This window comes from Carcharhinus amblyrhynchos, chromosome 21, assembly GCF_965287045.1.
Source record: "Carcharhinus amblyrhynchos chromosome 21, sCarAmb.v2.hapA, whole genome shotgun sequence".
Classification (NCBI taxonomy): Eukaryota; Metazoa; Chordata; class Chondrichthyes; order Carcharhiniformes; family Carcharhinidae; genus Carcharhinus; species Carcharhinus amblyrhynchos.
Window position 1 is genome coordinate 37,772,625 of NC_137344.1, and position 27,206 is coordinate 37,799,830.

At 41.0% G+C, this 27,206-nt stretch overlaps 1 protein-coding gene across 1 annotated transcript in view; it reads right to left on the reverse strand.

The window, feature by feature from the left end:
* Nucleotides 1-13,084, reverse strand: part of tbcd (tubulin folding cofactor D) — a 240,637-nt gene extending 227,553 nt beyond the window's left edge. The window contains exon 1 of the mRNA XM_080209036.1: nt 12,821-13,084. Coding sequence (XP_080065162.1) covers nt 12,821-13,019 — 199 coding nt within the window. The 5' untranslated portion in view covers nt 13,020-13,084. The remainder of the gene's footprint in view (nt 1-12,820) is intronic.
* Nucleotides 13,085-27,206: the final 14,122 nt, after the last annotated feature.

The following is a 27,206-nucleotide window of genomic DNA, read 5'->3' on the forward strand; positions in this document are numbered from 1 at the left end:
TGAGAGAGGAATATAGGCAACAGCATTGCTCTTTTTTTTAAATAGTGCCATGGGTCATTTGTGTTCATACAAACCGAGTCACAGTTTCGTTCTTTTCAAAATTCAGCACCCCCAACACAGCAGCTTTCACTGAGTATTGAACTGGGATATCAGCTTCAGAATTAAATTAAGGTTCTCAAGTCAAGTTTGAACCTTGATCATGGAACATTGATGGGAAGGAGGCCACTGTGGTTGACAGTGGCTGTACAAGGACAAGACTTCATGTGAGAAGTACAGGAAAACCAAAATTACATTCAAACTTTATAAAAAAGGCAAGAAGTAACTGATCAACAAGCTGAGTAAAACGCAAACAACTTTTTGTAAACTATTTTTTAAATGGAAATCATTCTAAAGGTTTAGCAAAGTTGCTGGATCATTCATTACAATCAATTTCTGAGAATCTGATCAAAGAGTTACTGGCCCATATCTTCCAGTCCCTGGGTAGGGGAACAGACCAACCGCCACCACCCCCCAGGTGTGCAATGAGACCCACTGGATGCACAAATTCAAGGGCTCTATGGGAATTGCACAGAAAGTTTAAATTCCCAATGGGCAATTCCACTGCTCCTCAGTTACCCTCAGGATAAGTCTCCAACTCTGAGTTAGAGTCGGAGACTTTGGACAGTTCCAACTTATTTACTTGAGTAACAGAAAATGCTACCGGCTACCCCGCCAGCACCCTAATTATCCCCACTGACATCCCGACCCAACCTCACCATTCCATTTCCATCTGACACCCAAACTAACTGGCCCACACCATCCAACACTTCCAACCCACCTCCTCATCTCTCCCCTGACCTAACTCAACTAGATCCCAGACCCCCTTACCAACCCACTCGTCCACCTGCCATCTCACCTAGCTTGCACCTGATCCTCTTACCCACTTATTTACACCCCTCCCCCCAATTTTCCCATTTATCTTATCCAGCCATGGCTTCTGCACCTCCCTGCGAGGTTTGTGGCACTGGATTAGGTTTTGGAGGATCCTTTATCAGAACATTGGCCAAAAATAAAAATTGGAGAAAGATAAGTATGTATTTTTTTGTCTTTTCTAGGTCTGGAATAGGAGTTTTGATCCTGATCGAAAGATTTAACCTTTGTTTAGATTTTTAAAAAGTCAAGTATTTATAAAATTGATGCCTTTATTTAGAAACTTGATTACATAAAAAATACTTGATTTAATTTCACTTCTAATCAATGCTTGAAATGCAAAGCACAAAAGAAAGCAACAGTTTATTTTATTATTGTTTATTTCATGCAGTTCAATGCATTTGAAGAAGCATGATCATAAAGATACTTCACATTATTTGAATATTTAAATATTTGTGTGCTAATTAAACAAAACAAACATTGCTGGCTACAGTTAATATACACATCCAATTGTTTTGTTTTATTGATGTCAAATGCTGGCAACATAGAATCATAACAAAAATGTTCGACAAGATCAGACATCAGGCTTGCAGACACGCACCCTTAAATCAATCACTACACTGCATGCTCCATTTCAGAGACTAGCAAATAGGTAAGAGTGCTTAAATGTGACAAGACATTCCCTCACTTAGAGTGGTATTCACAGAGTGAAAGTTTTAAGTTCTTATACATAAGTACATCGTCAAAAGTACAACTATCCCATTCATGCCATGTGCCTAGTGCCCCAACTTTCAAGCAACCAGCGCACATCTATCCTCATACTATATAGAAGTAACATCTTCTGTAGCAGAGCTGGCTCAATGAGATCAAAGCAGCCTTACATACAAGATAAATATATTGCAGTACATTCTGTGACAGTGTACCTGACAGCTTTTGACTATCATAGTTCTTAAATGACTAACGTGACTAACGATAATGCTAACTAATGCCAAATTTATAGGAAAGGAGTAAAAGAACAAAAGAAAAGTGACAACGGAATAAAAATATTGAAGTCTTAAAGTAAAACAGAAACTCTGGGAAATATCTAAGTACCTGTAGGCAATTGAAAATAAAGTGACAAATTATTCCTCAGCAGAGAAATTATGTAATTTTTTTTAAGTGTCCAGTGGTTTTTAATGTAAAGAAGATACACAATAGACCAATTTCTCTTCAGTTTTAAAGCACCAATCAGTTGATTCTAAAGAACTGATAAGTTCCATGCATAATTCTGAAGAAAGATTGAAATATTTTCTTTTCAAATCTTAGAACTCCTCACCCTGTATCCCCAAGTCCACCATTTTGGGCAAAGCAGCTGTGTGTTAGCTTGTTTGATGTCATCTGTCCAACACACTGCTGACATAATGCTCACATGTCACTGTTAGTTTGTGACAGGTGTAGGGAAGACAGCAAAAGTGACAAATCATGTAGGATTTAGGATAAGCTTACTCACAGTAAGAGTGCAGGTCTTTATTTAGGGTTCCAGGTAAGCAGGACACAAGTTGCTGCCATTCATGGAATGCTGGAGTCACGAAACAGTCCAAGCAAGGAAAACTACTTCAATGATGTTTAGCAGTTCTCACCGGAACAATGTGTGTCAGTAAGTTTACTTATTGTTGGCACAGGTAGGCTTACATTAACACTGCAATGAAGTTACTGTGAAAATCCCCTAGTGGCCACATTCCAGCGCCTGTTTGGGTACACTGAGGGAAAATTTAGCATGGCCAATGGACCTACCTAGCACACCTTTCAGACTGTTGGAGGAAACCAGAGCACCCAGAGGAAACCCATGCAGACTCAGTGACTTAAACCCGAAACTGAACCTAGGTCCCCTGGCACTGTGAAGGAATTTATAAACAGGATTCTAACGAATCACTAGGACAGCCATTTTTGAGAGATTGCTTACTGCCAAACCATTTCTTTAGTTTTGTGATGCAAATAATATTTAAAGCTGTACAAAGTCATCAAATACAAACATCAACTATACTACTACTTTTGTTTAGAGGTTGATTATTTTGGGCACTCATCAATCCAGAATGCACAAATGGCTCTGGGATGTGAATCCAGCACCAAAGGTCATATTACACTGAATTTGTTTCTCAAAGATTGCAAACTCCAGTTGTGAACAACTGATGCCCATCTAGAACTGCTATCACACACTGAGAATATGGGGCCAATAACACCCCCACTAATCTATAAACGAAACAAAAAAAATTTGATGCATATCATGCATAATTTATCATGGAATTCTGTAATTTTTCTTAGTTGTTGGTTTCATGTGACAGCTATAAAATCCAGGCACTCAATGGGCTGAATGGACTCTACAAATGCTGTAACAAATTTGTGATACTGTGAACCATTTCTTTGATGTTTTATATCATTTAAACCAGTAATACAGCAGGAGGATTTCACAAGAAATGAAACAAGCCTAAATATAGGAGAAAGGGAAACATAGAACAGGCTAAGGAAGGTCATAAATAGCCAGGGATTTCAAATAAGAGTTATAGAACATAAGTGTAAAATGATGATTAAAAATAAAGCAAGAGGAATGGCTATTAAAATGAGTTAAACTGTCTATACAGAAATACATTGCAGCAATCATAAAAAGGGAGAACTGGAAGAAATAATACATTGCAAAGAATCAAATATTGTCGGAATTGCTGACACATGACTGCAGAAAAAAATCAGAATTAGGAAACAAGCATTGCCGGGTAAAGCATATTTAAAAGGGATGGGGTGAACAAGGGTAGATGGGGCAATTGCATTTACTTGCAACAAGATGTTGGCAGTTGAAAAGAGTGCCGCAGCCATCCTCGGTAAGGCAGAAATAGAATCCATATGCAGACATAAAAGACAATAAAAGGTCCAATTTACAGCCTACCAGACTCAACACCAAGTTCAACAGCTCCCAATCATAGTGTTTGCCTCCAGTTTCTCAGATGGCAGCTTTTAGTAATAATACTGTTATTGTTATTTAAAAATCCTCCAGACCCATCTTTTGTTTTGTTATTTAAGAAATAGGAACAGGAGTAGGCCATCTAGCCCCTCAAGCCTGCTCCGCCATTCAATAAGATCATGGCTGATCTGATAGTGGGTTCAGTTCCACTTACCCGCCCGCTCCCCATAACCCTTAATTCCCTTATTGGTTAAAAATCTGTGACTTAAACACATTTAACGAGGTAGTGACGACTAGTTCACTGGGCAGAGAATTCCAAAGATTCACTACCCTCTGGGAGAAGAAGTTCCTCCTCAATTCTGTTCTAAGTTGACTCCCCCATATTTTGAGGCTATGCCGCCTAGTTCTTGCTTCCATTCTAAGTGGAAATAACCTCACTGCTTCTACCCTGTCTAGCCCCTACATTATCTTATATGTCTCTATAAGATCTCCCCTCAACCTTCTGAGCTCCAATGAGGGCAGGTCCAGTCTACTCAATCTCTCCTCATAAGCTAAGCCCGTCATCTCCAGAATCAACCTGTTGAACCTTCTCTGCACCCCCTCCAAAGCTAATATATCCTTTCTTAAATAAGGGGACCAAAATTGTACATAGTACTCTAGACGCAGCCTCACCAGTCCCTTGTACAGTTGCAGCATGACCTCCCTGCTTTTATACTCCATCCCTCTCGCGATAAAGGCCAACATTCCATCTGCCTTCTTGATTATCTGCTGTACCTGCAAGGTGAATTTTTGTGATTCATGCACAAGGACCCCCAGGTCCCTCCGCACAGTAGCATGTTGTAATTTTTCATTGTTTAAATAATAGTCCATTTTACTATTATTCCTTCCAAAGTGGATAACTTCATACTTGCCAACATTATACTCCATCTGCCAGATCCTTGCCCACTCACTTCGCCTATCCAAATTTCCCTGCAGACTTTCTGTGCCCTCCACGCAATTTGCTTTCCCACTCATCTTTGTGTCATCCACAAACTTTGTTACCCTACACTCGGTCCCCTCCTCCAGATTGTCTATGTATATGGTAAATAGTTGAGGCCCCAGCACTGATCCCTGTGGCACGCCACTAGTCACTGATTGCCAACCAGAAAAGCACCCATTTATTCTGACTCTGCTTTCTATTAGATAGCCAATCCTCAATCCACACTAACACTTCACCCCAACTCCGTGTACCTTTATATTATGCAGCAACCTTTTGTGAGGCACCTTATTGAACGTCTTCTGGAAGTCTGAATACACCACATCCACAGTTCCCCTCTGTCAACCGCACCCATTATATCCTCATAAAATTCCAGTAAATTAGTCAAACATGACCTTCCCTTCATGAATCCGTGTTGCATCTGCTTGATTCCTTACCGTTTCCTTTCACATCATCTTGTTTGTCATTTAATTTTTCCTCTCTACCATCCAATCAGCCCATCCCTTTGTTTTTTTTTCCTCACTTTCCCGACTTCATACTTGTTTAAAATCTCCTTACATCTGTAACTTTTTACAGTTCTTTGCTCATCAGCTGGGAGAATTCTTGAATTATATGAAGAGATATGCGTAAGGTAGTTGCAATATTTATAGATTTCCAACTCTTATGAGAGGATACCACATAATGACCTAATGAACAAAGTCAGATCGTGTGCAGTCAGGGGTCACGTAGCAGAATGTATTAACCTGGTTGCAAGACCAGAGTGAGAACAGTAAAATGTCAGGAAAGTTTGGTAAATCTGAAGAGAATAGAGGGTATGCTGAGAGTGCAGGAGGAGATAGTGATGGAGCAGGGGCATATATGTCACCATGAATTGGTTGTGCCCTATGGCCATTTCCTGCGCTGTATATTCTATATAATCTCCAAGATTAAATTCATTGTATGCCTGCAGCGCAAAAGGAAGCCATTCAGTCCATCAAGCCTGCACTGACCACAATCTCACCCAGCCTCTATCCTCATAACCCCAGGTATTTACCCTGGCTAATCCCTGTGACACTAGTGTTAATTTAGTATGGCCAATCTACCTAACCCGCACATCTTTGGACTGTGGGAGGAAACCGGAGCACCTGGAGTAAACACATGCAGACACAGGAGAATGTGCAAACTCCACACAGACAGTGATCCAAGGCCAGGATTGATCCCAGGGCCTTGGCGCTTGAGGCAGCAGTGCTAACCAGTGTGCATAATTTACAAAGTTAAACATGGAATCTGAAAATAAAACAGAAATTGCTGGAAATACACAGGTCAGTTTATTTTCTGAAAGGAAAACAAGTTAATAAATTCCTTCATCATAAATGTTCTGTCAGGCAAGTCTGTCTAAAACACAAAAAAGGCTTCACTTCACAACCAATTCTGCCATTTCAGTTGAACACTAATGCCAGAAACACTGACTTCTCTCTCTTTTGCATGGCAACTGACATACAATGTAATTTCTAATATCTTTCTTTCCCCAAAATATTATTGGCTTTCTCTTGTTTTCATTATAAAAGTTACAGAGTTTAGGCAGGTTTTTGTGCTCGTAATGCCCAGCAATACTCACACTAGCGGTCAGCACACTGGGATACTGGTGTCTCAAGCTCGAGCAGTAGCTATCAGTAAGGTTAATGAGACTTATTTTGGGTGAAGTAACCTTGCAGTTGACCAGCAACCAATTCTATTAATCAGTATAAGATACAAGAAATGCTGAGCTGTACTTTGGGGACATGAGGGCATGCAAGAGGCCAGAATTGGAGGGGAATGGGGGTGGGAATCATAGAATCCTACAGTGCAGAAAAAGGCCATTCAGCTCATCGAGTCTGCACTGACCACAATCCCATCCAGGCCCTATCCCCATAGATGTAAACAGCTACAATATAATTGGGATTATGGAGACATGGCTGCAGGGTGACCGGGTGGGGATTGAATGTCCCAGAGTATTCAATATTTAGGAAGGACAAGCATAAAGGAAAAGGTGGTGGAGTGGCACTGCTGGTTAAAGAGAAAACTAACATAATGGTGAGAAAGGATATCAGCTCTGACAACATGGAGTCTATCTGAGAAGAGTTGTGAAATATCAAGGGACAAAAATCATTAGTTCAAAAAAATCATCAAAAAAAAAACATTAGTGGGTGTCATATACAGATCCCCAAACTGCAGTGGTGATGTTGGGAATGGCATTAAACATGAGTTAATGGAAAAGGTCCTGAGGGGTAGGATTTATGACCATTTGGAAAGATGCAGCTTAATCAGGGATAGTCAGCATGAATTTGTGAAGGGTAAATCTTGCCTCACAAATTTGATTGAATTCTTTGTGGAGGTAACTAAGTGTGTAGACAAAGGTAGAGCAATTGATGTCATATACGTGGCTTTCGATAAGGTTCCCCATGGTAGGCTCATGAAGAAAGTAAGGAGGTGTGGGATAGAGGGAAACTTGGCCGACTGGATAAGAAACTGACTATCTCATAGAAGACAGAGGGTGATGGCAGATGGAAAATTTTCAGACTGGAGACCAGTTACCTGCAGTGTACCACAGGGATCAGTGCTGGGTCCTCTGCTATTGTGACTTTCATCAATGACTTGGAGGAGGGGGCTGAAGGGTGGGTCAGTAAATTTGCTGATGACACCGAGGTTGGTGGAGTAGTGGATGTTGTAGGCTGCAAAGAGGCATTGATAGGATGCAGAGCTGGGCCAAAAAAGTGACAGATGGAGTTTAACCCTGATAAGTGTGAGGTGATTCATTTTGGTAAGACAAATTTGAATGCAGATCACAGGGTCAATGGCAGGGTTCTGAGGAATATGGAGGAACAGAGAGATCTTGGGGTTCAGATACACAGATCTCTGAAGGTTGCCACTCAAGTGGATAGAGTCGTGAAGAAGGCCCATGCGTTAACATTAATTAACAGGGGGTTTAAGTTTAAGAGCCATGGGATTATGCTGCAATTGTACAGGACCTTGGTGAGACTGCATTTGGAATATTGTGTGCAGTTCTGGTCACCTCACTATAAGAAGGATGTGGAAGCATTGGAGAAAGTGCAGAGATTTACCAGGATGCTGCCTGGTTTGGAGGGTAGGTCTTATGCGGAAAGGTTAAGGGAGCTAGTGCTTTTCTCTTTAGAGCAGAGGAGGATGAGAGGCGACATAATAGAGATTTATAAGATGATGAGGGGGATAGATAGACTGGACGTTCAGAGACTATTTCCTCGGGTGGATGTAGCTGTTACTAGAGGGCATAACTATAAGGTTCCTAGTGGGAGATATAGGAGAGATGGCCGAGGTAGGCTCTTTCCTCAGGGTGGTTGAGGTATGGAATGGACTACCTGTTGTGATAGTGGAGTCAGACACTTTAGGAACTTTCAAGTGGTTATTGGATATGCACATGGAGCACACCAGAATGATAGGGAGTGGGATAGCTTGATCTTGGTTTCGGACAAAGCTCAGCACAACATCGACGGTCGAAGGGCCTGTACTATTCTATGTTCCATGAAATTAAAGATGCATGTGACAAGGGAATATCGATGATCATGGGTGATTTTAATCTGCACACTGATTGGGCAAATCAAACCAGCCACAATGCTGTAGAGGAGGAATTCCTGGAGTGTTTATAGGATGATTTTCTTGACCAAAATGTGGAGGAACCAACTAGAAAGCAGGCCATCCTACACTGGGTGCTGTGTAATGAGAAGGAAATCATTGCCAATCTAGCTGTACGAGACCCCTCAGGGATGAGTGACCATAACATGAAAGAATTTTTTAATCAAGCTAGAGAGTGAAGTAGTTGATTCGGAGAATAGGGTGCTGAATCTTAATAAAGGAAACTATGAGGCGCAAGTTGATCTTGATAGATTGGAGAGAGTTACCTAAATGGACGAAAGTGGATAGGCAATGGCAAACATTCAAGGAACGCATTGAGGAAGCGCAGCAACTGTTTATTCCCGTCTGGCATAAAAGCAAAATGGATAAGGCGGCCAATCCATGGCTTACAAAGGAAATTAGGGAGTATCTGATCTAAGGAAGAAGCATACAGATTGGCCAAGAAAAATAATAGGTCTGAGGATTGGGGGCAGTTTAGAATTCAGCAAAGAAGAACTAAGAGATTGATTAAGAAGGGGGAAGTACAGTATGAAAGTAAGCTGGCAGGGAACATAAAGACTGACATTAAGAGTTTCTATAGATAGATGAAGAGAAAGGGGTTGGTAAAGACAAATGTAGGTCCCCTACAGACAGAAATGGAGTAATGTCCAACATGGGACAAAGAAATAGCCAAGCAATTGAATACATACTTTGTTTCTGTCTTCACAAAAGAGGACACAAATCAGATGCCAGAAATGTCGGGGAGTACAAGATTTAGTGAGAGGGAACAACTGAGAGAGATCAATATTAGTAGAGAAATGGTGCTGTGAAAATTGATGGCATTGAAGACGGATAAATCCCCAGGGCCTGATAATCTACATCCCGGAGTACTTAAGGAAGTGGCTCTGGAAATAGTGGATGCATTGGTGGTCATCCTCCAGGATTCTACTGACTCTGGAACAGTCCCTGCAGATTGAAGGGCAGCTAATGTCACTCCCATATTCAAAAATGGAGGTAGAGAGAAAAAAGGGAATTATAGACCAGTAAGCTTAACATCGGTAGTGGGGAAAATTCTCAAATCCATCATCAAGGACTTTATAGCAGAGCACGTAGAAAGCAGTGACAGGATCAGATGGAGTCAGCATAGATTTATGAAGGGGAAATCATGCTTGACAAATCTGTTGGAACTCTTTGAAGGTGGAACTAGTAGAGTAGGCAAGGGGGAGCCAGTCGATGTGGTATATTTGGACTTTCAGAAAGTGTTTGACAAAGTTCTGCGTAAGAGATTATCGTACAAGATTGAAACGCGTCGGGGTGGGGGTTCTTTCGGGTACGCATGGGATGGGGTAAGTGTATTGAAATGGATAGAAAACTGGTTAGCAGAGAGGAAACGAAGAGTAGAAATTAATGGGTTCTTTTAATAAATGATCTGTTCGCGGGAACAAAACGTAACATCTCAAAGTTTGCAGATGATACCAAGTTGGGTGGGAGGATAAACTGTGACAAGGATGCAAAGATCCTTCAGAATGATTTGGACAGGTTGGGGTGAGTGGGCAAATCAGTGGCAGATGCAGTTTAATTTGGACAAATGTGAGGTTATTCACTTTTGAAGCAAAAACAAAGCGGCAGATTATTACCTGAAAGGCTCTAAACTGGGAGAAGGGAGCGTGCAGCAGGAGCTGGGTCTCTTTGTGCACCAGTCACTGAGGGTAATCATGCAGATGCAGCAGGCGGTAAAGAAGGCAAATGGCACGTTGGCCTCCATTGTGAGAGGTTTCAAGCACAGGAGCAGGGATGTGTTGTTGCAATTATACAGAGTCTTGGTCAGGCCACACCGACAGTATTATGTGCAGTTTCTAACGAAGGATGCTCTTGCTCTTGAGGGAGTGCAGCGAAGGTTTACCAGACTGATTCCGGAATGGCGGGGCTGATGTATGAGGAGAGATTGACCAGTTAAGATTGTTTTTGCTAGAGTTCAGACAAATGGTGGAGGTAGGGAGATCTCATAGAGACTTATAAAATTCTAACAGGACTAGACAGGGTAGATGCAGGGAGGATATTTTATACATATATAAAGAGGAAGAAGGTAGCTAGGGAGAGGGTTGGCCCATTCAAGGACAGAGGAGGGAATCTATACACGGAGCCAGAAGAAATGGGCGAGTTATAAAATGAATACGTCATGTCAGTCCCACCAAAGAGAAGGACTTGGTCAATGGTGAATATGGGAAAGGGTGTGTAGATAGTTCGAGTTATGTCAAGATCAAAAAGGAAGTAGTATTGGGGTTTTTGAGAAGAATTAAGATAGACAAGTCCCCAGGGCCTGATAGGATTGCATTCCAAAATACTAAGAAAGGTGAGGGGGGAAATAGCTAGGGCCTTGAGAGAAATCTTTGCATCAGGGGAGGTCCCAGAAGATTGGAGAGTAGCTAATTGTTTAATATGGGTAGGAAGAATAATCCAGGTAATTACAGATCAGCGAATCTTACATCAGTGGTAGGGAAATTATTGGAGAGGATTCTTCGAGAGAGGATTTACTCCCACTTGGAAATAAATGGACGTATTAGCGAGAGGCAACGTGGTTTTGTGAAGGGGAGGTCATATATCACTAACATGATCAAGTTTTTCAAGAAAGTGATGATGATGATCGATGAGGGTAGGGCAGTGGATGTTACCTACATTGAGTTCAGTAAGGCCTTTGACAAGGTCCCTCACGGCAGACTGATGCAGAAGGTGAAGTCACATGGGATCAGAGGTGAGCTGACAAGGTGGATACAGAACTGGCTCAGTCGCAGAATAGCAGTGAAAAGGTGCGTTTCTGAATGGAGGGCTGTGACAAGTGGCGTTCCTCAGGGATCAGTGCTGGGACCTTTGCTGTTTGTAATATATACATATACATAAATGATTTGGAGGAAAATGTAACTGCATTGATTAGCAAGTTTGCAGACAACAAGGGTTGGTGGATTTGTGGATAGCGATGAGGACCAGAGGACATATCGATCAATTGGAGGAAGCTTGGGCAGAAAGATGGCAGATGGAGTTTAATCTGGACAAATGAGAGTTAATGGATTTTGGAAGGTCTAATAGATAGGAAATATACAATAAACGGCAGAACGCTTAAGAGTATTGATAGGCAGAGGGATCTGGGCGTACAGGTCACTGAAAGTGGCAATGCAGGTGGTGAAGACAGTCAAGAATGCATATGGCACGCTGGCCTTCATTGGCCAAGACACCGAGTTTAAAAATTGGCAAGTCATGCTGCAGCTTTATAGAACCTTAGTTAGGCCACACTTGAAATATAATGTTCAATATAATGGTCACCACACTTCCAGAAAAATTGTGGAGGCTTTGGAGAGGGTACAGAAAAGATTTACCAGGATGTTGCCTGGTATGGAGGTCTTTAGCTATGAGGAGAGGTTGGAGAAATTTGGTTTGTTCTCACCGGAACGACAAAGGTTGAGGAGGCGACCTGTTAGAAGTTTACAAAATGAGGGACATGGACAGAGTGGATAGTCAGAAGCTTTTCCCAGGGTGGAAGAGTCCACTACCAGGGAGCATAGATTTAAGGTGTGAGGTGCAAGCTTTAAAATGTATGAGGCAAGTTTTTTTTTTACACAGAGGGTGGAGAGAGTCTGGAACTTACTGCCAGGGGAGGTAGTGGAAGCAGATACGATAGTGAGTTTTAAGGGGCCTCTGGACAAGTACATGAATAGGATGGGAATAGAGGCATATAGTCCCGAGAAAGGTAGGGGGTTTTAGTTCAGTTGGACAGCATGGTTGGTACATGCTTAGAGGGCCGAAAGGCTGTTCCTATGCTGTAATTTTCTTTGTTCTTTGATATTCCCAATGGGGCGGGGGTGATCCCGAACCAGGGGGTCACAGCCTGAAGATTCAGTATAGGCCGTTTAGGACAGAGGTGAGGAGACATTTCTTCACTCAAAAGAGCAGTGAGCCTGTGAAATTCATTACCACAGGAAGCAGTTGATGCCAAAATGTTGAATGTATTCAAGAAGGGGCTGGATCTAGCACTTCAGGCAAATGGGATCAAAGGTTATGGGGGAAAAGCAGGATAAGGCTATTGAGTTGGATGATCAGCTATGATCATAATGAATGGCAGAGGAGGCTTGAAGAGCCAGACAGCCTCCTCCTGCTCCTATCTATGTTTCTATAACCCCATGCATTTACCCTAGCTAGTGGCCCTCGCATTAAAGAGGACCAGCTAAGTGGGGGAGAATGGAGAAGAATCTCTCATTGAGCAGAACCTCAGCTTTTACAATGAGAGGCGCTGTGGGTGGATGGAGAGCGCAAGAAACAATACTGTTTATTGTGACAGTGATAAATCAAATCAAAAATCAGACACAGAGAACCAGAGCCAGTCCCAGGCCCCAGCCCGCTCCTACCAGTGAATTTCTGGCTGATCATCTCGCTGTGAGCCGCCTCGCTGGCCGCCGCGCCCAGGCCCAGCAGCAGGCTTCGCGCCTCCTCGCTCTCACTGAAGGCCTGCAGCGAGTTGGCTTTGGCGATAAGATCGGGCTCGCCGCCGGCCCCTTCATCCTGCTCCACCTCGGCCGCCTCGGGCCGGCTCTCGCTGAAAGCCATTCCAGCCCCGGATTCACCCCAGAGAGCCGCAGCCGCTGCCTGGCAACGCAGAGCCCGGCAACTGACCTTTCACCCCGCTGCACGGTGCCCAGCCCGGGACATAAAGAGCCCAGCGCGATTCCGAAACAACCCCAGCTCAATGGAGAGTCAAACTGTGCTCACTCCACACTCACACAGTGCAAGTCTCTGTGCATTCAGACTGAGGGGGCACAGGTTTCAGATAACTAGCAAATACAGCATAAGGAAAAACTATTTTAACTCAGTGGTTAAAATGTACTGCAAGAGAGTGCAGTAGATTTTTTTGATTTTGTTTGAATTGATTGATTATTGTCACATGTATTAGTATACAGTGAAAAATATAATTTATTGCATACTATACAAAGCATACTGTTCATAGAGAAGAAAACAAGAGAGAGTCGAATTTCACCCAATCAGGTTTCTCTGCATTCTAGCTACAGTCATAGCTAGAGTGTAGATAAAATTCGACTTAATGCGAGATACGTCCATTCAAAAGTGTGATGGCAACAGGGAAGAAGCTGTTCTTGGTACATGACCTCAGACTTTTGTATCTTTTTCCTGACGGAAGAAGGCGGAAGAGGGTATGTCTGAAGTGTGTGGGGTCCTTAATTATACTAGCTGCTTTGCTGAGGCAGTGAGAAGTTTAGACAGAATCAATGGATGGGAGGCTGATACAAGGAGACATTCAAAGGGGAATTGGAATATTGTCCAAAAAAGAACAATCTGCATGTTTATAGGGAACACAAAGGGAAAATGGCACTTTGTATTTGATCATTAGGTGCAGGGCAGCATGGTGGCACAGTGGTTAGCACTGCTGCCTCACAATGCCAGCGAACCGGGTTTGATTCCCAGCTTAGGTCACTGTCCGTGCGGAGCCTGCACGTTCTCCCCATGTCTGCATAGCTTTCCCCCCGAGATACAATGGGCCGAATGGCCTCCTTCTGTGCTGTAATAGTTCTACAAACATGCACTTTTTATACGCGTGCGTTGATTTGGAATTCTCTTTTAAAAACTCTCAATGTGCAGCAAGAGATCTTCTGATGGGATTTGCAAATCATAAAAAGTTTCAGAAGAAAGAGAGTGAACTACAGATAGTAATGAGAGAGGTTCCAATTTTCTTTCCTTTACGTTGACTAAACATGAATTTCTCCCACTTTTACCACCTGCCATCAGCAACCTGCTTGGCCACATTATGAATTAGTTTTCCTTCATCATCAAGTCTTGAGGTGGGACTCACATCCAGAGGTTTCTCTTTCTGTATTCAGAACCAGGGGCAGTACAGACTGCACAACATGACCTTCAAGTGAAAGAGGGAGAAAATGGATATAAAGAACATTTGGATGATTGACAGGGACCAACGGATACTTCTTAGGGGAGCAATGAGAACCAATGTTGTCTGAAGATGTGTTATATGAAATACTAATTTGTAATGTCATCAGCTGGACACATATACTTCATAATATCACATACAACTTTGTGAAAATGATGTTTCTTAAGCAAATGACACTGGCCTACAGCAAGAACTATGTTGCATTTGCAAAGGGCTTTATGAAAGTATTGAGTCTTCAGAGCTTGCAAAGAGATCACATAACCAACTCATGTCGAATATACTGGATTTGAATTAAGAGTCAAAGATAGACTTGCAAGGATCATCAAAGCTGAGCTCTTTGTGATTTTTAAAACCTACCAGAAGACCTCATTGCTGAAAATTGAGAGTTCTGAAAAGAGAATTCTGAATCAACACTACTGTCTCCAAGAGAAATGAGAATCAAGCAGCCATAACTGCAAACCAATTATTCCAATGAGAAACCCAAGCACCAGCAGCTACTGTGGAAAGTGACTCTTCATATATCAACAAGCATTTTTAAATTCAACCAACACAGGAGTGAGACAGAGAGGAGTCAGTTCTACCCCTCACCCCCCCAAACTGGTTGCAGTAATAGAATGGTAACAGCACAGGAGGAGTCCATTCAGACCATTATGTCTGTAATGACTCTGCAACAATAACTCTGTTAGTCCCCAGTCCCCCACCTATTTCCCATAGTCCGGGTAGTTTCCTCTCATCAGATCATTATCAATTTTTCCTTTGAAGACCTCGTTTAAATCTTCCACCACCACACAATCAGGTAGTGAATTAACCATCCGCTACATAAAAGAGGTTTTCCTCAGGTTGCCAATGCTTCTTTCTCGAATCACATTAAATTTGTGCCCTCTGGTTCTCGATCCTCATGGAAAGGGGAACAACTTCTCCTCATCTAGTATGTCTAGAACTCTCATGAGTTTAAAAACCTCAATTAAATTTCCTCTCAACTTTCTATTCTTTCGGGAATAGTCCCAACATCTCCAATCTATCTAATGAAGTTCCCCATCCCTGGAGTCATTTAAGCATCTTTTCCACACTCTGTCTTACGCCTTCAAATCTTTCCTAAAATGCAGTGCCCAGAACTAGACACAAATTCCACTTGAGGCTGAATCAGTGTCTCATACTGGTTTAACAGAACTTTTTTGCTTTAATACTCCATGGCCAGAATTTTACCAGCACACCTGCCTGAGTCTCGTAAGATCACACCCAATGCCAACACAGAATGCCATTTTGCAAGCTTCACCCATCCTGATTTTCGGGGCGGGTGTGCCTGTAAAATCAGGGCTTATGTCCCAATTGATAAAGCTCAAGATTCTTATCGACTTCTTTTTCTACCTGCCCTGCCACCTTAAATGGTTTGTGCGCATCATACACTTAGGCCCCTCTGCTCCTGTACCATGTTTAGATTTGAACCATTTTATATTGCCTCTCCCAATTCTTATTATCAAAATTAATAATTTCACACTTTACATTTCATCTGCCACTTGTCTGTCCATTCCACCATCCTCCCCATTCCATCACGATGTACCTGTCTTCTTGAAGTTTATCACTATCCTCAAAGTTCATAATTCTTCCAAGTTTCACCTCATTAGAGAATTCTGAAATTGTGCCCTGCTCACCCAGGTCTAGGGCCTGGATTTTCACCCAGTCAGGTTGACTTTGCAGTCCTTTCAAAAATGGTGGGTGAGACCCATTTGCCCCAGGAATCGTGCCCTCATTTCCATTTCCAGCCATTATTGTTGGTGCGGGATAATGGTGCAGGCAGTCACTCCGCACACAGCAGTCAGCCCTTACCGGTTCCAATGCAGGGGTGGGTAGTTCAAACCCCCCACAATATTTCTGGAGTCAGGCCCTTTCCATTATTACCCATGGCAGCTCAGAGGAGTCATGAGCCATGGAGAAACTAAAACAAATTTCACCTGCTCCAAAATTTCTTTCATTGACCAGCTATGAAATGCCAAAAAACAAGTTCTTTCAGTTTCAATAGTTAAGTTCTGTCTTATATGTTTGATGTGTTTTCAATGCAATGATTGAGTCAGTGGCTCTATCATGCAAAAGTAATTTACCATTTCTTGAATTAGCATTGTGTAAGTGTTGAGACGCATGATAACACTTTTTCACTTGGGGAAAACACTGCTTGAGAATTCAATTGTCATGATCTGAAGTGATCTCAATGTCCACAATCCTTAAATTAAAAAAAAGCTTTGGTCTAAAGCTTTCACTGGAGGAAAGAATTGACACCTACTACTGGGCTGCATTGTGTAGCTTTTAAAAACAAGACCGTCTACTTCCACAGGTTCAATCATCTTCCTTGTTTGCATTTTTAAGGGTTGTGTTAACAATTAGGGCCATTATGAATACCTTCTTGAGTTTTAGAAGATACAGGTCCACTTATCTCAGCAGGGCATCTTATTGATAGCTTTGCAAGGTTATTACAGAATACATATCTGTGTTGCGGTTCCTGAACTAGATGTTTGTTTGTTTATTTTTACAACAGATTGACCAATCGAGGGAATGTAACTTTTTTTTGAATGGCTTCTTTGGATGAGTTTTGTTTTTGGTATGTAGTCAGTTTGAATGACAGCTGCATTAGATTGTTAGAAGTTTATTTTTTCATGCCCAGTTCAAATACGTGGTTCCTGACAACTGCTAGTTGTTGATACTGGGGTGATTGGCTATGGAAGATACATGGGGGTGTGATGGGACATGTTGGGGGCATGGGGGAATGAGGGGGCATGTTGTGGTGGATGGGGGAGTGAGGGATTTGAAGGCCATTCCCTCGGTTTGACAGCGCTCACTCCCTTGTCCTGCAGTCTCCCCTCCTCTCACAAGTTCACCAGCAACCACCCATCCTATCTATGCCAAAGTGTCCCTTATATATTTCCCTGAAGTTTGCTCGTCCTGATCTAGGGAGAGTTGTCCTCTCTAGGGATAGAGAATGCTCTATGCACTGTACAAGCTACACTGCAAGAGAGGAGATGGGTTAATATTATCTCCCATATTCAATGGTCATGGATACAATTAGAAAAAGTTTTGCCAGCTTCCAGGAGACAGCTATACCACTGTATGCACATAAAACACATGCAACAAAGAGTTTCCTTTCGGCCTATTCAATGAAAAGAAGATAGATACCTAAACTGAATGCTGGAAGTTCAAAAGCTGATACTAGACAAATCAAGAGTACTCAACCATCAGACCTGTTATCACAGAGTGAGTGGCTGCTGTTAATATCCAATAGGTTGTGTTTGGTGGATGTTAAATACCCAGTGAAGGTAAAGGTGAATAGGTGTTGAGTACTGATTAATTAACTATACTCAATTGTGCATATAAAGAAGACTCAGCCAGCACTGGGGGACTGGCATTAGGGTAGAGAAGTAAGCACTGTAGCAAGAAATAAACAACCTCCAGCAAAGCATCCTAGTCTCAGCGACATGGTGACACAGTGGTTAGCACTGCTGCCTCCATGGACCATTGTTCAATTCCCGGCCTCGGGTCACTGTCTGTGTGGAGTTTGCACATTCTCCCTGTGTCTTCAAGGGTTTCCTTCAGGTGCTCCGATTTCCTCCCACACTCCAAGATGTGTGGGTTATGTTGATTGGCCATGTTAAATTGGCCGTATGTCAGGAGGGTGGTAAGGTAAAATGCTTGGGGTTATGGATATAGGGCCTGGCTGGGATTGTTGGTGGTGCGAGCTCAATGGGTTGAATGGCTTCCTTCAGCACTATCGGGATTCTATGACTCTTCCACTGACGGTTACAGCACTGAAGGTTCATACCAATACTGACTCTCTGTAAGAGGAATTCAGCTTGCCTCACACTGGCAAGTTTTCCCCATAGCCCTGCAAATATTTTCTCTTCCGATAATGATGCAATTACTTTTTGAAAACCACAACTGAATCTGCCCACACCGCAATCTCTACTGTGCATTCCAGATCCTAATCACTGAGTGCCGAAGAAATATTTTCCTCAAGTCGCTACTGGTTCTTTTGCCAAACGCTTTAATCAGTGTGTCCTCTGGTTCTCGATCCTTATCCCAAACAGAACGTTTTCTTAACTAACTACAAAATCTGGGCTGTTACTAATTTTGATCAGGTATAGTTGTAGATCATCTTCATTTTATTAAATGATCTTTATTCCTAGTTCAAATATTGCACAACATTTTATTTTGATTGGTTTGAAATGAAATTATCGATGTATAAACATTAATATAATAACATTAACCATTCAACCATTTCCAGACATACACCTACAACAGCTGGAATAATGTAACACATCCCTGATTGCAGTATAATGTCTCTTTCTTTGAAACCTTTTAAATACAGCTTATTTTTCAATCTTCAATTGTTTGCAGCAGAACCTTCACATCTTTCTTCTTTCTGTCAGTTTCACTCTGCTAGATAGTGTAAATTCACACAGAAGTAAAATCCTGAGAATCAGAGTTCAGAGAACAAGACTCTCAGAAAATAATGAAAATGGGACTGAAATATATACCCAAGATGTGGATGAAAGGATGCAAGATTTGTTGTCAACAATCTAGGATTATTTGGGAGGCAATGCAGAAAAGCCTCAAAGAAACTTATGTATGACTCACTCAATTTGCATTTTATCCTTTTGTTTGATAAATGCTTTCACAGCAATTTCCAGAGGTGGAGGAGAAACAGCATGAGTCATTTGCTGGATATATGTTAAAAATATAATTTGCCTGTTATATCTCACCAGGCATTCGTCAGAGAAAGCACTAACCAGCCAGAAAGACATTTCATATGATCCAATTTCCATGAATCAGCTGGAATACTTTTTTTTTCATTTGGGGCTGAGACATGATGGTTTGCAAACAACCAGAAGAACAGCAAGCATATTACTTCCAGGACTAAGTGAGAAAAGGAAATACCACTTTCGTAACAATCGATGTCAGGTTAGCTGGCCTTTAGTTCCCCGTTTTTTCTCTCCTTCCTTTCTTGACACGGTGTCACATTTGCTCACTTCCAATTTACTGGGATAATCCCCTAATGTAGGAACCTTTGGAGCATTATAGTTGGAGTAACCACAATTTCTGCAGCTGCCTCTTTCAGAGTCCAAGGATCTAGGCCATTACGTCCTGGGGATTTGTCAGATTTTAAACCCTTAGTCTAGGGACAAGAAACAAGTGCTGGCCTAGCCAGCAACATCCACATCCCATGAAAGAATATAAAAAGTTGCCCTAGTGCTTCTTCTCTGCTGATATTAATTTCCTGAACACCTTCACTCATTTCAGCATCCAGCATGCCCTTTATTTCTGGCATGAAATTTGTATTTTGTACTGTGAAGACAGCGACAAAATATTTGTTTAGTAACTCTGACACTTCCTCACCCCCCATAATTTTTCCAGTCTCTTCAAAGGGACCTATATTTTCTGCAGCAACTCTCTTCCTTTTTATATGTTTGTAGAAACTCCTACAGTTTGTTTTTATGTTCCTTGCTAGTTTGCTCTTATATTTTATTTCACCCCCACTCCCCTCATTTTTGGTCACCCTTTACAGGATTCTAAAGCACTCCCAATTCTCAGATTTGCTACCAATGTTTGCAACCTTATCAAAATGATCTAAAAAAAAACCTTCACTTGCTGCCTGAAAGTTCTGGTAGAATTCTTACATCTTGCCAGTATATGCAATACTTGACCTTAATTAGCAAGTATATGTTAGGTTTGAATGTAATATGCACAACCAGAACAATGAATTGAAGGGACAAATAGTAGCTCCAGGAAAATGAATACTGAAAGTATGATTTTATGAGAAAAAGAATATTCATTTGGACTAAATATAAATTTCATGTTCTATTACTTCTAATGTAAGGATTAAACATAGACAAATGTCAATATAACTGAGTGTAACAATGAAAAGCTGAGGTTTAAGAGCTCAGGGTTGCCTCACTGTTCAGAACACACTGTAATTTTTTTTTACTGTGTTAGAACAACCAGCCAATTTCTTCTTCATTAAATATAAACATTATACTCCTTTGAGATCACTTTATTCACTTTGAATTTCAATTTCTCATTGTCTCTGATTAATACTGAAGAGTAACCATTGACAATTTTTTTTGATGGTATATTAGTTATGTTGTCAAGATGCACAAGTGAAGGGTATTAGAATGTAACTGGTGAAAACATTGGATCTGTTGTAACGTGACCAATGGTAACATGCTGTAAGGGTCAGCTGACCTAGTAAACCATGTAACCAATGACAGAATGATGTGATTATCATCTGACCAGCTGACTCAGTATAAATTAGAACATGTTGGGAATTGTGGGAGCTTGGAATGGCCCAGTGTGAGGCCTTAAGTTTGGAGTAATGAAATTTCTTTATTAAACCTTTTCTTTGGTTTATAAGTTAGAGTAAGTTTTTATTGTTACTGGAAGACTTCCTTCTGGATCAACAGAGGGCATTGTTTAATTAAGTACCAAGAGCACATTATAAAGAGAGATTGCTGGGATACTGGGTTGATAGATGAGAAATAGAAACATACAAACCTCCATTCTGTGAATAAATAAGAATTATCTAGTTTCATACCTGTAAGTTACTTTGCAGATTTCAAAGTTCATAATTACAAGGACTAAACAAATAGAAAGCATTTTTAGCTCTCTTCATCAGAACATCTTCAAATGTTTGCTGGTACAGGTATATTTAATCCAATGACAATTTGATTTTGACAGCAATTTTAAATGTTGGGAAATCAGCTGGATAAACATATAAACATTACAAGATATATACACAACAAGTGGAGAGTAAACCCAATGAAGAAGTCAAAGTGGCATCGTGTAATCCTGAGTAAAGCCTGGTTATTCTAGCCGCTTCCATAAGGCTGACTACCCCATCAGGTAACCCAACTACAAAAAATGTCTGACTTGTAACGATGCAGGAATTATAACACATACAATGTAGTTTCTAGTGTTCTCTGAATATGTGAGGTAATGACAATAATGCACTTTGTCTCTATCATCTCTTTATCTATATATTTTTTGACATAAACACACACAAGTGAGGTCATACAAAGCCAACAATTGAAAGAATTAAAGTGCTTAGATACTTTATCCAGGGTGTGTGCAGAAAGCAAAACTGCAAAGGAAATAAAGGAAGGGTGCAGAATACACTGCACAGAGGGAAAACTTTTCAAGATTAGAGGACTGGAAGTGATTTAAAAAAATGATTCACATTTACATCATGAGCCACAAGGGAAAATGTCAAGCAGATTGTCATCTGAACCACAAGATATGACTTCATTTTATTCAATCTTTAATTTTTTTTCTGATTTTTCCCTTATGTTGCTTTTCTCTCTCCGCAATCTAACCTTGCTTCACTCTAATTTATCTATCCTATTATACTTCATTTCTGTCTCATTCCCCCTTCTTGTTTGCAATTCCTCTGTTTTTTTTTTCCTCCCTCAGTCCCTAAAGCTCATCAATTATTGTGATATGCTGCTGGTCCCACTGGAGACTGAGGTGCCAGATGTCAAACTGACCTCACTGTGACATAGTTTCATGTGAAGGGTGAGCGAGCAATCTCAATCTATGCAAATTGCACTGCAGATAAAAATAAGATTTGACTGAACTAAACGTTAAAGCTACTTACTTGCTGCAGTCCATTCACAATATCATTGGGATGTGGTTCCTCAATAATTGTCCAAAATACACCACTGCAAAACAATCACTTCACTTGTCAGCACAGAATGCATTGATCTAAAGTTCTTCTTTACATCCAAACACAAGCTAAAGATTTATGAGCATTTTTGCAAAGTGGACAGCACATGAAGAAAAGATGTCAAAACATTGACCTTCACATTTGGTCCATGCGGTATCTTAGTGTTACAATCCCAGCTACAATCCCATACTTTACAAATCAAATTCTAGAGTGAAACCTGGCTTCATAGATCCTAATGTTTCTTTCAGAAATTGAGGAGGAAATTTATCAAACAAATGCACAGGAGTCTGCTGATGGACTTTTAATACAAAGAATAAAATATTTATTAAAAATAAGAAAACTGAACTCCATTGCACCAAGAAGGTTGCAGGGATCTCAGTACAAGCACAAGAAGATGATTTCAATTCCCACTATTCCTTTACTGCAGCAATATCTTTACAGGCATGACCCAGACTAGGGCGACTGTCTGTATGGAGTTTACATGTTCTCCCTGTGTCTGTGTGTGTTTCCTCCAGGTGCTCCAGTTTCCTCCCACTGTCCAAAGGTGTGCGGATTAGGTGGATTAGCCATGATAAATTTTCCCCTTAGTGTCAGGAGGGACTAGCAGGGTAATTACGTGGAGTTACGGGATAGGGCCTAGGTGGGATTGTGGTTGGTGCAGACTTGATGGGCCCTTCTGCACTGCAGGGACTCTCTGTAAACCAGTAAAGATTCACCACCAGCTTGAAACAAAGACTTCACATTTGGGACTGGCACAGTTGCAGTTTACTTCTGGTGAATTCACTTGATGCTTCTCAACCAAATTGTATCTCTCACCAAGACATCCAAAACTGCACCTTAAACTCATTGTTTTTTCACCTGCAGAACAAACAAATTAGTTTCCTAAACCCAGTATTCTAGCAGCACATCTGTTAAGCTATCAGTTTACTGAGTCCTATAACTGATTATTCAGTTAACTACTATCCCAGCAGCATTGTAGCTTTTCTTCTCAGAGAACTTTAAGTGTCTTCTTTTCCCTCTCTGACACATATTGAAGAATCTCCAATAAAAATCAGGTATGACAAAAATAGATTCCATGAATTTCGTAACTACCCACCCAGGCATATGTGAATCAACCCAATCATATTGAAACTTTGTTTTTCTCACAAGGACATAATTCTAGTTAGATTCATATTAAACAAAGGTGCATGCATGGATAGGGGGTTTTGTGGTTTATTTTAAATTGTGTTTCTGTTAAGCTTAGAGAGTTTATGGCATGAAAAGTAAACAAGAGTGGGAGAAAGAATGAACTGTTGCTGAGCAACCAGGAGCATCTTTAGGATAGGGTGGCTTTTTGAGTTTAGTTTTAGCTAAACCTATAGCTGAATCAAAAGCAGAATAATGGAGTAATGGGCACAAACGCAAGCCGCAAAAACTGAAGAGAATGAAGAGGAGTTTTCAGGAAGATAGAAGTGAAAGGAAAAACAGGAACTTGAATTTGAGTAGATACGTACAGTTCACTGAATTCAAAGATAGAACTGGAAAGGGCAGGCTTAGTGAAATTGGCTAGAGAAAAGCCAGATATCTGAAGCAATCATCAGGATGGTATCCTTATTCCAGTCTTTGGTGTTTGGTTGCGGACTGAGTCCCTGAGAGATTGTGTAAACTTTTGGAAGCTTGTAGCTATCCAAAACAAAGAATACTGAAAGGAGCATTGGAAGTCTTGGAAGTAGATACTTACTAGGTGCAACTGACAGAAAACACTGTTTGAAAGATGATTCTAAGGCGTGTCCGTTCAAGAATGGAGTTTAGAAATACGTTGATGATCCAGTGCGATTAGTTGTTTCATGGTTCAATAATCATCTTGCTGGAGGGCAGAATGTACGGAGGAATCCACAGAAAATCAATTGGGAAGCATTTGCCACTTGGTTTCAGAGTTGGTGTAACTGACCACAGTTAGCCTGTTGGGTTACAGGGACTGTGAATTTACTGAGATCATCGTAGCACAAGATATATTTTGTAACTTGCATTATCCTTTCAATCTGTGTACATTTGTGAAGATAAGTGGAAAGAAGAAATATTGTATTATAGTTAAACTTTACATGTTTAATAAATGTTCCTTTTGTTGTTAAAATTTAATTGGCAGACCTGCGACTCTATCCGTTCACACTTTCTAAAATAAAGTAAAAGTCACAATCTTTTGGGCCAGCGTTTCCCTCGGCAATTTTCCCATCCAATGGTAACATCATCTGGAGTTGTAACGCTTTGCAGCACATTGATTTGGCTTCCCCGAAGCTGTCAGCAGCAGAGGTGAGAGTCAAGGAGAGTGAATATGACACCGAAATTGGTGTTGTACCTCCCTTCTACAAAATAAAGTGTGTTACATATCAGTCACTATAGAAAAAGCAAGAAAGTAAACCACTGCCAAATGGAAGGTCTTGACACATTTTATTTTTGCTTCTTTCCGTCATTACTGGAACACTTAATTCTTATCTCTACTTACGCAATGATAAATGTAAATCATTCTGTGTTTTGTGCAGTGAGACTTCAATTTTGTGGGTGCACAGGTAATAGAGTGCCTGTTTATCTCTCTTATTAAAAGTAAGAAGGTTTACCGGGATCTTTTCTTTTAAATGCAATTTTCACGTAAACCTGATAATTTTTATATTTCTCTTGATTTTTGAATGCGTTGTTCTGGGTTCACTCAGACATAATTGCTGCTGTATATATGAACTGCAGCATACAGTTTTTAATGTGGAGTTAAAACAATCATGATAGAGGATTATCCTCCATTATCTAATTGTTTCAGCAGAGAAGTGGCAAATAGAATTTAATCCAAAAACATACAAGTTAGTGCCTTTGACAAAGACAAGGGCATATATAATTGATGGCAGGACCCAGAAAAGTATGGAGAATCAAAGGGAGCTTGGAATTTTTGTCCACAATTTCCTGAAGGTAGCAGGACATGCAGGCTTGGTGGTCAAGAAGGAAGGTGAGATACTTCCCTTTAATGGTTGACACCTAATAGCAGTGAGGTTATGCTGGAGTTGTGCAAAATCTGAGAAAAGGATACAGAGAAGCTGCAAAGAGATATAGACTGGTTAAGCAAGTGGGTCATAAGGTATGACTTTAACATGGTGAAGTGTAAGGTGACTTAAGAATTTGGTCTTAAGAATATAAAACAAAAATTTTTAAGGTGTAAAATTTGTAAATATTGATATTCGGAGGGACTTGAGTATACTCATAAAGAGCACAGATCAAAGCTTTGCAGTCCTGCCAAAATCAGCTATGAATGGTGATAAACAATAAAACCACTTGTGGTTTGAATATCCTCATGAATTTCCCCATCTTCAAGTGGAACCTAGCACTTCAATGAGAAAGCCAAGGCTGAAGTATTAGCAATCATCTTCGAACAGAAATGCCAAATGATCTACTTTGCCCTCCTCCTGAGGTCACCACCATCATAGATGCCAGTCTTCAACTAATACCATTCATTTTCCAAATAATAAGAGACAATTAAGCTCACTTGATTTGGAAAGGCCATGGAGTCCAACAGCATCCTAGCTGTAGGACTGAATACTTGCCAGAATTAGCTTCACCTTTGTCCACAGAAAGGACAATCCAGTCCAATACAGTTAATGACCATATCGGCCTGGTTTCAATCATCTGCATGAAGAAAATTGTCAGAGACAAATAGGACAACTCAACAATAACAAGTTTACTAATAATTCCAACTATTATCTAGCAATTGCTTCTCTGTCTATATATGCTGTGTTTGTGACTCTCCACTCACCTGAGGAAGAAGCAGCACTCCAAAAGCTCGTGATTCCAAACAAAATTGTTGGACATTAACCTCATGTTGTGAGACTTCTTACTGTGCCCGCCCCAGTCCAATTCCGGCATCGCAACATCGTGTTTACTAATGCTCAATTTGGGTCCTGGCTCAACAACATGGGTTCAGACAATATTGCAGCTTTTCTCCAAATATGGTCAAAAGAACTGCAGTTCAGAAACGCAGTGAGATGAGAGTAACTACCCTTGATATCAAGACAGCATTTGACCGAATGTGATCAAGGAGCCATGGCAAATTCAAGTAAATGGGATCTGTGGAAAACTTCTCCACTGGTTGGAGTCATTTATACCATAAATGAGACAGTTGTGGTTGTTGGAAGTGAACCACCTCTGCCTCAGGGTATCGCTGCAGGAGTTCCTCAAGGCTGTGTCCTCAGCGCAATACATCTTCAAATGCTTCATCAATGGCTTTTCATCCACCATAAAATCATAAATCACCAGAAGTGGATTTCAGTGCCACTGACAACTCCTTAGATAATGAAGCAGTTTGTAACTGCACGCAACAAGATCTAAACAGTATTCAGGCTTGGGCTGATAAATATCTAGTAATGCTGGTATCATACAATTGACAGATAGTGATCATATCCAACAAAAGATAGATTAATTACATCTACCTGATGTTTAATTGTTATCATTGCTGAATTCCCCACCATCAATATTCTTGACGGGAGCGGGAGGAAAGATAAGTGGACCAACCATTAACAATCAAGAACTTCAGCATTACAAATCAGGACCGCACTGGAGCCAGGGCACTGTGTCAGTGACTTGCATATGGTCAGAAGCTGTGTATTTTGTGATGAATATGTCTGCACTTGATTCCCCATAGCACTTCCACAATCAACAAGAAACAAGTCAGAAGTGGATGAATACAACTTCAACAGCAGAAGAAGTTTGTTGCCATCCATAACACAGTAACTTGTTTGACTTGCATACCATCCAACACTTTAAACATTCACTTTCTCTGCCATCTGTTTACATTGTCAGCAGTGTGTACCATCGACAAGAAGCACTGCAACAACTCAACAAGGTTCTTTCGACAGCACCTTCCAAACTTGCAACTTCTATACCTAGAAGGACAAGGACAGTAGATGCATGGAAACACTACTACCAGCAGGTTCCCCTTCAAGTCACTCACCATCCTGACTTGCAGCTATATTGCTGTTTCTTCACTGCTACTGAGTTAAAAAAAAATTGGAACTCCGTTCCTGACAGTATTGACACCACATGAACTTGCAGTGGTTCAAGGCAGCAGCTCACAGCCACTTTCTCAAGGGCAATTAGGGATGATGGCCACATCCCATGA